Source organism: Schistocerca gregaria, chromosome 8 (genome assembly GCF_023897955.1).
Source record: "Schistocerca gregaria isolate iqSchGreg1 chromosome 8, iqSchGreg1.2, whole genome shotgun sequence".
NCBI classification, from domain to species: Eukaryota; Metazoa; Arthropoda; class Insecta; order Orthoptera; family Acrididae; genus Schistocerca; species Schistocerca gregaria.
The window spans coordinates 162,890,380-162,902,698 of NC_064927.1; the positions used below are offsets into that span (position 1 = coordinate 162,890,380).

The 12,319-nt window shown below is 40.6% G+C and overlaps 1 protein-coding gene across 1 annotated transcript in view; it reads right to left on the bottom strand.

Annotated features, from left to right (window-relative positions):
• LOC126284984 (clathrin heavy chain) overlaps positions 1 to 12,319 on the bottom strand; it is a 137,536-nt gene that overhangs the window by 58,671 nt on the left and 66,546 nt on the right. The window contains exon 2 of the mRNA XM_049984274.1: positions 3,046 to 3,271. Within this exon, the coding sequence (XP_049840231.1) occupies positions 3,046 to 3,271 (226 nt within the window). The remainder of the gene's footprint in view (positions 1 to 3,045; positions 3,272 to 12,319) is intronic.

Below are 12,319 nucleotides of genomic sequence, written 5' to 3' on the forward strand. Positions count from 1 at the left end.
TCTGCAAGCTGTGACACATCATATGCATTTATTGCAAACAATTCTAACAATGCCTGCTTTATTGATTTTATTGCAAACAGAAAATGCAATTCAAACAAGCAATAAATCCGCCCCACTGAGAAAGATTTGAGCGTCTGAAGACACCTGAAGACTTATCAAACGGATAAAAAGAAACAGGATTCACCTGCAATGTGGTGCTATGGAAACCCAATCTCATAAGTAAGTTTGCAAGGTGCAGAGGGGATGTTTCTATAGCAAACCTGCTTCTTCCCTTCAGTTGCATCACACTTTAGCACAATTTGTGTGTCTTTTATGGAAGTACTCATTATGTGTGTTGTATAATCATAGAACATTTTATGCCCTGAGTATTTATTATCTAGGTAATGTGAATTTAACATTAGTATGTAAACTACATGGAAGAATAGTTAGTTTCGTCAGCAGATAGTCTTGATCACACAAATAATATGTTTACATCTGGTCCTGCCTATCGGTCCCAGACATACAACTATTATATTTGATAATTGGCAGTGGTTTCGGGAGTACTTTCTGGTGTGCATTCCACACCCTTTCCATTGTATTAGGATATTTTGTGGAAATGTAAGCTTAATCACCTATCCTTCCAGTTTTCCTATCATTACACTGTCCAACTATTGTGCAGCAGTGTGTTCTTTGCCCCATTTGGGGCATAACACATCTTTAGGAGTATGTCTCCTATTTACCCTTAGTGTCCTGGTATGATGTGTTTTGCATTCAACTTGGTTTTAGCTAAAGCAAAGCTGTTTTAAAAATTTTCCATGTAAACTTTATGGCCAACATGTAGCTTCTCTTCCAACGAATTTAATACTATCTTTTCAGCATGCCCTTTCTCCCATATCAACATATCCCTGTGTACAATGCGCATTTACGAAACTGTCTATTCTTTTGCATGTACAATTTAATGCCATTTTTATTCCTTTTGTTCTTCATATATTGTCTAAATGACAATTGTCCCCTCCAAATAATCACTGATTGATCTAAAGATAGATCCCTACCTGCCACATTATGCCATTAAAATAATTCAGGGCCGACCTTGTATAATGTATTATCTTTTATTTCTCCATTTTGGAACAGTGTGTCTGTTCCAGTAGTCTTGCAATCTGGCATATTTGATATTACCCATATGTGATGAAATACCCAAGAAGACAAGTATTTCTCCTAAATTACAGATTTACAATTAATAATCCTAGAGCCCTCCTAAATTTTTGCTCACAAACACATTATGTACATTACCGTTGGTTTCACAAACTACGAGGTGCAGTAAGTCATCTGTAACCAGTAGCCTGAAGAAACCCATTGGCATATTGCCAGCAGGATTTATCTGCAAACATTCTGCTTTTGTAAACAGATGATACTGCATCCATATGGTTCTTCATGTCAAGTCGCACCTGGTTTGCTTACTTCAGCGAGTGCAGGTTCTTATCTGATTACCTCATTGTCAGCATCCGCATCATCTAATTCGAAATTACTGCAAAACATTCAACAAATCTGCTTTCACACTATCACCACTATGGTATGTTTCTGCATTCTCCAAATTTTAGCTCCTCTGGTTCATCTCCTCTGAACTCCACATCACTATCTTCCAACACATTCAGTAACTCATGGTGAGTATATTATTCACTTTTCGAACTCTTTCAGGCTAGAAGGCACCAGCATCTTGATTCATCGCCATTGCAAACAATGCACAACACATGACGGGAGACGAAAACACACAATTGCAGACAAGAAAATGTTTTGTGATTTTTGTTGGTTGGTTGTACTGACGAGTGCACAGCCAAACTAACTTAACTGAGTACTCAGCTTGTGAACGCGCTGCTTATAAGTGTTACCCACATTGGCGCGTTTATCGCCGAAACACTGAAGCGTCAACTGCAGTGAATGTGTTAACGAAAAATGAACCTAATTAAGAATGAACCATTTCATGTTTTACCCTGGGTCTTTACTTTGCCAAATTTGCCTTCCATTTATTTAACAAAAAATTGTTTTGCTGCACAGAAAGTATTACAATTAGTCCAAGCACATATCAAGTACTGGGGAAGTATTTTGCTACCAGGCATATGGCTGCTCCGTCATCCCACAGCAATGACAGGGAAAGAAACTGTGGGGTCGTGTATCTCTGCATTATAATAATCTTTCCCATCTGGAAACACTGCTTGGGGTCTGGTTGCCACCAGAGGAAGAAAGTTTCATTCACTCCATGTGCAAATCTTCTGCCACAGTACCACTCATCTCAAATGTGGGCTCTACCAACAGGCACCACAGCAAAGGTTACCTGGCCAGTAAGCCATTGCCCAGTGTCACCATGCCCTACTCATTACAGGCACACACTTTGGTATGCATGGGGAGTTTCCAGCTCAGGTACAAACAACACGATTCCTGCATGGTGAAGAGGCTACCACTAAACAGGTACCTGACTTGTGTATTTAGCGCTTACAATTTGCTGCAACATTATTTCGCACTTCCTACTATGCGAGGTGTTTGCAATTTTGGTATACATGCACAAATATTTTCTCAAAATATGAAGTATAGTCAATTAGTAAGGTGAGTCAGCTGAAGTGTCAACTGTGATCATTAAAATTTTTTTAATATTTCCACAACTTCACACTATTCTAACAAAATAAGGTGTGTTTAGTAAAACAAAAATTCTGTAAAGTAAACAAACTTATTCTGACATGAAACAGTCCTTCAAATAATTAAATGCGAAAATATTGGCGGGGACTTTAGGCATTACTTATCCCCTTCCAAACTTTGAAAATTTTACCAATGACTAAATTCAGTGCCATCCCTTATTTAAGGTTTTATTCAATAATTTCAAGCTCATACTCAAATGTTATGAAGCATAACATAACGATTAACAATGACAGTCAGTAATCAGCTTAACCAGGAGGATTAAGTTTTTGTAGTACATAGAAGGATCAAGCAATGATTTTTCATGCACTAAGATATCAATTATTCTATACAACTGTTCCGAAATATACAAAAGTCTAAATAAATTTAAAAGAATCTTACCTTCAACACCGGCCTTTCCTTTGAGAGCTATAACTTTGCTTGCTGGATTCATTATAGCTGAGTCAGCAGATATGGGTCGTCTAATAGGGTTCGATGGATCTGCCATGTCTATTATAACTACCTGTGCTGTGTCACCAACCTTCTCCCTCACACATATGAATTTGTCTGATTCCATCGTGAGCGTGTTGAAGCTCACACTTGCTTGGTTGATGCCCACACTGGTGAGCTGTGAAAGAAATTTCTTATCACATTACATGAAATTAAGCATGACATTTTAATAAATATCTTTTTAAGTGCTTTCCATTAACTGTTAGTATCTTTGAAGTGAATTTACATTTAACAGAATTAACTTTACTGTTTTAATAAATGTATTTAAATTGTTATACTATGAATCATATTTCACCACTAATGAACATGTAACATTGTCCTGTAACCACATTCATATTAAAGCCATTTAAGAATATAAAGTGTTTGAAGTAATTTTGTATCTTCTGTTAAAACTGACAATTTTCCACATTTTACAAGTACCATGCAAAATTTTAATTAAGGTTATTCAATCCAATTCATTTTCACCTACATGAACATTTCTACAATTGATTTCAAGGGAAATCAAATGTTAAGTCCATATACAAGAACAGAAGTACAGTAAATGAACCACTTGCTTGCATCTTACCTTACACAACCACATGTTAAGTAATGTGATCCTCCAGCTCTCAACACTTGCTCTTGATTAATTACACCCCCCTGATTTTAGTACACATAAATTGACAAGTTTCACAGGTGTGACATTTCATGATGAATGGAATACATTCAATGAAATCAGACACTTAAAATTTAGGTGTGGTTGTATTTAGTGGGTGTATAAAGAATGGATCCTACTGGGTGCTGTTAACAGTGGAATCTCACGATGCACAACACTGAAATTACTGACAAGTGTTCAGCAGAACTACAGAAACACTTAGCTGAAATTTTAGGGCAGTGTAATAGTGGGCAGCACTTTACTTGGGCAACAGCAATTATCAGACAAAAACCACAGCACCTTAAATTGTTTACTATGAATGTTTCACATGCATCTGAATCTTAGCTTTGCAGAATTTGTGCTGATCAGTATGAAGTTTTATGCATTACTGCTTTCTTTTTAATATTATTCTATTATGTGTACAGTTAAGCTAACAGCTGTAAATTTATCTTTCCATAAATATTGTGGAAGATACAATGTTGACTGGCAGGGGAGCATATTCTCCAGCTCCATACTGATTTTTCTTTCTAATGGCATAGCACTAGCTGAAGTCCAATCCTGAGAAATTACTGTCTTCTAGTTTGTATATTTTATGAGTGGCTGGCTAACCATGTGGCATGAACACTTTATATTGCTTAATTCTCTAATTTCATGCTCACTTTCTCTGACCTTGAGCCTTGTTTACTTAGTAGTATTCCAGTCTTAAGCTGATAAGCCATAAATAAAACTTTGTCTTCTGTGAATACCAATGTAAAATGAAATTTGTTTTTACAGTTTTTGGTTGAAGATATATATATGCAAGGCTTAAAATGTCTTACATTAACAATGTCGGTGAGAAAAAAATAAAACATGTTTTCACAGCACAGCATTTTCTTTCTCATCATAACAAAGGCCTGAACATTATGGTTAAAAAGTACATACATCCTCCGTCAGTATGTGTTATTCAGAGAATCCTGTAGACATATGAAGTAAATCTGACAGTAACTTCGTTGTTTAACATTATTACCACTTATTTCAAATTTGGAGTGTAAGTTTCCTCTCACCTGTTATTAGATTGTGGAGTTAAGACACTTTGGAAAAGGCAGAAGAAAATCAGCGAGCCTATTTTAATTATTTTGTACTGCAATTATGTGCAAAAAGTTCTTTTGATCCGTATTTACTGTGAGGCTGTGGTTAAATTGCCCAACCTAGTATGTCCATACAAGAAAGCTCTGTCAAATTTAGTAACAGTCTTTGGCACTGCCATAACTTGGATCTGAGGGTAAGAGTAGTGGCTAGCATCAGGGCAAGTAAATCGCAAAATAATTCTGAAGTTTCATGACAAATGGCTTTGGGTGCAGTTTTACTTCTCAGTATCCACTCTAACTTAAGTGGAATTGTAATGTCTTGTGCTGGTGCAGGACGTGTTCGGTTTACCAAGTTATTTTTTTCTAGAGGAGATCGCAGCATCTGATCCCTTTACCCCTGCTGGCTGTACCAATGTTACATTTTGTTAATACAATAACGAACTTTTACGTATGTGTGAAGATAATCGAGAAATGGTGGACATAACGCCAGTGAGTGTCGTCTGGTGATCTTTCGTAATGCGGTAGTCCGTTTTCATATACTCGCTAGCTCATTCAGTGTAACGGCTGACGCGTTTAAATATTAAATCGCAGAACAGTAATTGGAGAGAGCTTGTTTAGCGCGAATGGTCGCACTGCCCGCTGACGTCAGCGCGCCAGCCTCGTAGGTGGCAGTCGATGCCTCCGTGACGTCACAAGGCGCGTGGCAGCAGTCCGCTCCCACCAGGTGATTCACCACGTGCGAAGAACTCTTGTCACCGAGGTGCGGCGGGACTACCCAGAAGCACCCGCCCTTACTTGGCTGGTTATGGGTACTGTTGTGTCGCTCGAGGCCTAGCAGACTATTACTCTAAAATTAATCACAAATAGCCACTGTTTTGTAAAGTGGCCCTAAATTCTTTCGGTTTCGTATGCATTTAATGTGCGTTACATAGCGAACCAGTTTCGCGACGTCAACTCAGCGCCACTTTCGACCGATAAGGTTGAACGGCATGTTGTAAAGAAGAGTTTACTTATCAGTAAGCCAAATTTGATTAGCATGTCGCGTCAACTTTTCGTACCTGCCACTAAGTTTATTGGTGAATGGTACGAAGGTGTTTTCCAGATCCTTTGTCTTCTCACACAGATGTCCTCCATTCTCCATTGAGCTAATGTTTGACCTCATTCCCCGCCCGCCCCCCTCGACATCTCGCCGGTGCAGCTGATACACTGATGCAGAAGTTTTCCTCTTCAAGGTTCTCTTAATCAGTACACAAATTTTATACGATAGCTTCGCCGTTAAAATTACGAGATTTAATCCTGAGAAATAAGGTTTTATGCCACATGAACGCAAACTGAAGTCAGGAAACGCGATATGTTATACATAGACTTATACTGCCAAGTTTAACACTGCATGAACGGTTAATTTCGATAAAAGTAGCACCTTTATAGCGCACTATGCAAACCCGTGCGTTCTGGTAAAAATTAGTGTGTTGACAGTGCACTTCGTCATCTACAATGATGAGGATAGTGAATTTTGTGGTATAGATGTGACGTATCTGAAGCACTTTCAACAACGAGCTAACGAGTCCAAGTGAAAGCTGAGCAACCGAAGGGAGACCTATCTACTTTTACGCACTCCATTACGGCACTGTTCGCGTTTCTCAGCGCCCTGACCGAAGACAAATTTAGCAACTTTTTTGCGAGTTCTGCACAGCAAGTTTTTCCTGTACTTCATAAGAATTTAGTTTCCCGACAAAATAAAACAAAAACCAGGAACATTATGTTTGAACCTACGTAATTCATCATGGCGGCAACGCTGATCAGGAAGGTTCATAACTACTTTGTTTTTCATACTCTGCTCACAGGGTAGGACGACCTGTTTAGACTTTTTTGTGAATCCGATATTCTGTTTAAAGTGAAAATAGTTATTAAATTATAAATTTAACCAGAGCACACAATGGGCTGCTTCCTGTATTTCCGATTTTCTATTTATACGTTGAACATCTGATGGTCATACTATTAGCGATACGAAGTGTACAACAACGTAACAGAATTTGACAAGTGTTCCATGGGATGTTTAGTCTGTATGTCCAAGAAGTTATTCGTTAATTTACCGTTAGATAGTCCTGTCTACGTTTGAACAGTAAAAATGCATGTGGGATATTTACGGTGCGCGCGTGGGACCGGTGCTCAGGAGTGGCAGAACCGGCTAGCCCAGAGCGGCGGCTGGTTGGCAAGCCTGGAACGAGGTCACAATCGATAGCAGCGTCAGCGGGACGCCCGCCCCCGCGAAGAGGCGAGTACGCCAGCCTGACCCCGCACTATGGTGCGAGCATACCTCAACATCAGCGGCATTTTACGCCCTACGCAATCTTAGAAAGGGCAGTACTGCCACTAGGCTTTTGAGCTCTTGCAGCTTAGGCCGAAAGACCAGCACAGTACTTTTACTGACAGGAAATCTTGGGCGGGCTGGTAGCCCACGACTAATTTACACACGTTTACTGAACAAATTTAACTTTACGAATACACTTGTCGGTGACTAATCCATTTATTTATTATATGGATGATTTTTCACTGTATACCACTTACTGCAATAACTAAATTTTCCTCTTCTAGAGCATAATTTAGATTTTTCTATTTCGGAAATTTAGGTAAGTGGGCATCATTATCTTTATTACTAACTACCCAGCTATACCAACCACTTATTTCCATACAACCTCTTTGTTCATTTTAAGGTAAAATGTTAAAACAGAGGGCATATGGAGTGCAAAACCAATTCACGACGAGCGAATGTTTGGTGTGAAGTCAGTATTGAAGCCACACTAACAAGAATATATGCTTTTCTCCAGAATTTTACTTCGCCTTTATTTCTGTATAGATCTCTTAACGATTAGTTTTATGACTGATCATTTCTGGAAGAAACTGACCAAATATAAAAAATTGAGTAAAAGAATCTTCACTGAAAAGAGTAATCGAAGTTAAAAATGGCCTTGAGCACTATGGGACTTAATATCTATGGTCATCAGTCCCCTAGAACTTAGAACTACTTAAACCTAACTAACTTAAGGACAGCACACAACACCCAGTCATCACGAGGCAGAGAAAATCCCTGACCTCGCCGGGAATCGAACCCGGGAACCCCGGCGTGGGAGCGAGAACGCTACTGCACGACCAGGAGCTGTGGACAATCGAAGTTCATTCTTAGTCTTACAATATTCAATTGCTTGCAATAATAAAATTAATACCTGGATACCTGTACCAGAAATGAGAAAGAATTGAAAATCTTCTACATGTAACATTCGTCTACGCTTTCCCATTTCCAAATCAGTACCACAATCTCTACTGGTCTACCAAACCTCCCAGCTGGATACAATTTCATCTCATCAGAGGAAATTAACGTATTTCACAATTCGGTACAATAATTTTACTATTCACTTGTCCTCTTACCAATCTAGTCGTTGAATTCATAAGAAACCTGAAAATTTGACTTCAGTATTTTCACAGCATGACAATCTATTGTTCGTACCATTTGATTCTTTTTAGCGTTTTATTTCCACCGAGATTTCACATTGAGTATCTACGAATTTCATTTCCAAAGTGAGATATTTATGTACTACAGTAATTTGCAACATCCTGTAGGCTGTGGGGTTTGAAATATTTCCTCCACTTTTTGCAAAGCAAAGAGTAAAGAAGTTTTCAGATACCCTACATCCGTGAAATTACCTTATCTTCAATATAGCGTCTGTGTCCACTTTTTATCGGCGTTTGAGGGCCCACCTCGCGAGACATGGTGTGGTTATGCCTTTCTAAAGGTACAGGGTGATGCACGAAGAACCGGGTCCGAGTACAGACTGCTCTCCAATTGCGCACTAATTTTTGTCTACCACGAGCACATGCAGCAAATCAGCATGTAATAATTGGATAATAACCTAATGCAAATTTCTATATTTACTGAATTGATATTGTCTTACATTAGAGCTGAAAATAACTTTCCTTCATATGCACTTTTGCCCGAGACTTATGGCAATATACATTTTTGCAACTCTGACGTATAAATTCTAACAATTTTATTACGATTTTTTTTCCATGTCTTCAAACGCTCTTCAGTTATTTACGCACTGTTTTCCCTTTAGACAGTGAATGAAGTGGTTTAGTTCGGCAAAAGCCGTGGCCACAATCCTTTGCTGCCAGTACTTTGTTTAGTTCAACTGCGCGTTTATCAGCGCCAGTACAAATTCCCAACCTTTGCTCAGTCCAATCTCGCCTCTTCCATGAATGATGAAATTATGAGGACGACACAAACACCCAGTCATCTCGAGGCAGGTGAAAAACCCCCGACCCCGCTAGGAATCAACCCGGGACCCCGTATTCTGGAAGCCAGAACGCGAACGCGAGACCACGAGCTGCAGCCAATTCCATTTGGAAGCTCCAGGTCGAAACCAAGTTATGTGACAGTAGTCGTCTATTTCCCTGAGAGCTGTTAGGAACAAAAACATCAGACCTTTCCCATACATCCTTTTAATTCTCCTCTGCCTCGTCCCATGCATCCTGGCAGGTATGCTGCGTCGGAGCTTACCGATAGCTGTTAATACACTAACACTGGATCTGGTTGGTTGCGGTGAACGGACCAAACAACGAAGTCAGTCTCCTAGAATTAGGGAAGGATGGGAAGGCTGTCAGCCGTACCCTTTCAAAGGAACCATCCCGGCATTTGCCTGAAGCAACTCAGGGAAATCACGGACAACCTACACGAGGATGGCCGGACGCGGGTTTGAACCGTCGTCTTCCCGAATGAAGAGTCCAGTGTGTTAACCACTGCACCACCTCGCTCGGCAACACTTTATTTCGGTTTGATTTTACCTAAAAACATATGAAACTTTACATTTACATACATACTCAAGCCACTGCACAACATTGCAGAAGGTAATTTTTGACAGTATTAGGCCCGGCCGTTGTCTTTGTGCCTAGAGAAGCGACTGCCTAGGTAGGGGCCAGAATCTCATTCCTATTACTCCAATGGGAGATATAGTGTGGAGGTACAATGAACATTGTATCTCCCTTACAGGTTCTCTAAATTTAAACAGGTTTCGAAATAATGACGCACTCAATCCAAATATTACCCCAAACGTTTTGAGTACTTCTGCTATACTTTGCGTGCAACAGGGACCTTAGTCCAGCAATACATACATGCTGCGTTGTTATCCGAGTTTTTCACCAGGACTCAGATAGGCAAGAGAAATAATTATCTTTTATCCGCTTTCCGTGAGTGCTTAAAGGGCCCTTTGATGGAATTCACATTCTCTACTATATTTGACGTTGATTTTATTTCATCACTTCGAACGTTGTGACACATTGTACTAATGACAAAATGATATGGTGTTGTATGTTCCGTTAACCAACTCTTGCTTAAGCCGGTAACGACGTTAGCTTCCGTCAATGCGTTTAACAAAACATCTTTCTGCTCTATAATAAACCGTGAATATACTTATTACTACAGTATTAGCAGTCTAATTCCATCATCGTTTATTGGCGAAAAATCAAAGACATGGGACTTTGGTATGGGTCGCTCTTCGATTAACTACCTTCCTTCCTGATTCTCAACGTAGAGCGAACAGAGATTGAATGCCTCCAGTTTCCAAATCTCGCAGCTAAGGGTGTGAAATAAACGACGCAGGCAGGCGAGGTGTTAGAAGCAGTATACTAATTAACGACCCGTGGGTTAATCGGTGGCCCAGTTTGATGATCACCGTCTAAATGCTTAAGTTTAATCGCCAGAACTTCATTGAAACGACACTAGTGCAACTGGGGTCTCTTCGGAATCGATATGTTACTGTCCGCCACTAGCTGGATGGCTGCAAGCAGTCCTCTACACGAGGCTCGTCGGCATGCAAGGTCTTCCTCGAGTACGGCTTCCGCCCGGACAGGAATCCCGCGCAGCGTTAAACTATTCGCATAGCAAGTCGGTCTAGTAGGTTAATCTAGCGTGCAGATGTATGACGCAGTTCTGTCAAAAACATACCTTCCACACCAAATAAGGCAGTTCTTTAAAGTAGCTAATATTTGTAATGGTTTTAAAGAAATCATTTTGAAAATGCTGCTTTACTTGTTTAAATAACCGTGATACAGCTGCAATCAATCAGCAATGTTGCCCTGGAGCCCATTTATCGCGGGCACCTAAATAGTGATACAGCAATTAAGATTCCATGTGGAGAATGGTACTTTGTAAATACGGCATAGTAGTCCGACATTTGCGTTTTTGGTCATTCTTTGAACTGCAGACTAGCATTATTACAGCTTTGGGGGAAAAACTAAGTGGGAAGGAAGGAGCGGCAATCTGCCGTAGGTTTGAGAAACTAGCCCGTTAGTCATTTAGGAAAGAAACAACGCTTATGAGAGTGGCTGGTTTGTAAGACAGAGCAGACAAGGGCACCCACGAGTCAACTGCAGCAACAGCATTTCACGGCTGATCGGCGCCAATCCCTGTACAAGGCTGTACGGTAACAGAATAAATAATTCCTTCTAGACGGGTGGAAAGGAGACCCGTAATTGTTAGAGCGAAACGGCTACAACCGTAATCAAGACTAGTAAGGCCGATAATAGTAAAGGTCAGGTGAGAACAGGTTGGTCCCTATGGACGCGCACAGTGAAGAGTCCTCCGGGCCTCAGCATGCAGCCGAAGGCGTCCCCTCAATCGTCCCACTCATTCCGTTACAGTCAAAGCGTTACAAATGGGAACAGAATCCTCTGAGGAAATATGTTCAACTGTTTCTTCATCAATTGTTATGAAAGTGTTGCTTTCATAGGAGTGCTGTTTCTAATAAAATAAAACCAGGTGATGCAAGAACGAGTACTGACCCAATATAAAAGAAAGACACCAATACACGGATAACTAGGGCACCTGGAAATGGAGGTGGGATTTGGGCTCCCAACCACCCATCCATCCATTCCCGGCGCCAGAAGCAGTTTAAAACCTAACTAAGAACAAAAACCACTATCATGCTGGAAACGATGGACCAGTTTACACTGTCCTTATGACGTCCGCTAACATATGCAAAGAATCACGACCACCATACTTTGCGTGGAGAGCCAGAAGCCACAGTCATTCCACCGGGGTGTGAGCTGCTAATGCTCCGCAACAGCTTGGGATAGGATAAAACAATGAATCCATCTTGCTTGACCGATGAGGACGCAACGTTAGACTACTTCCGGGAAAAACGTAGGAGAAAAATCAATGCAGCCGCGGTCTCTTTGGCAGAGCGGAGTTCATGAAAGTGGGCAGTAGTTCTCCAGATGTTCCGTGAGTGAGGAGAGTTGTCAGCTGCAATCCCAAATTCGCGTCTGGGATCTTCAAAGCGAATTTTGGGCGAGTAATCTCATCCAGCCAGATGGCCGGCAGTTCATTCCCCTGAGACCCAAATGACTTGGCCCCTGACGAAGACAATGAAGCAGGTAGCATGATCAAGGTCAGATAAAAGATCGTGAACAGTAG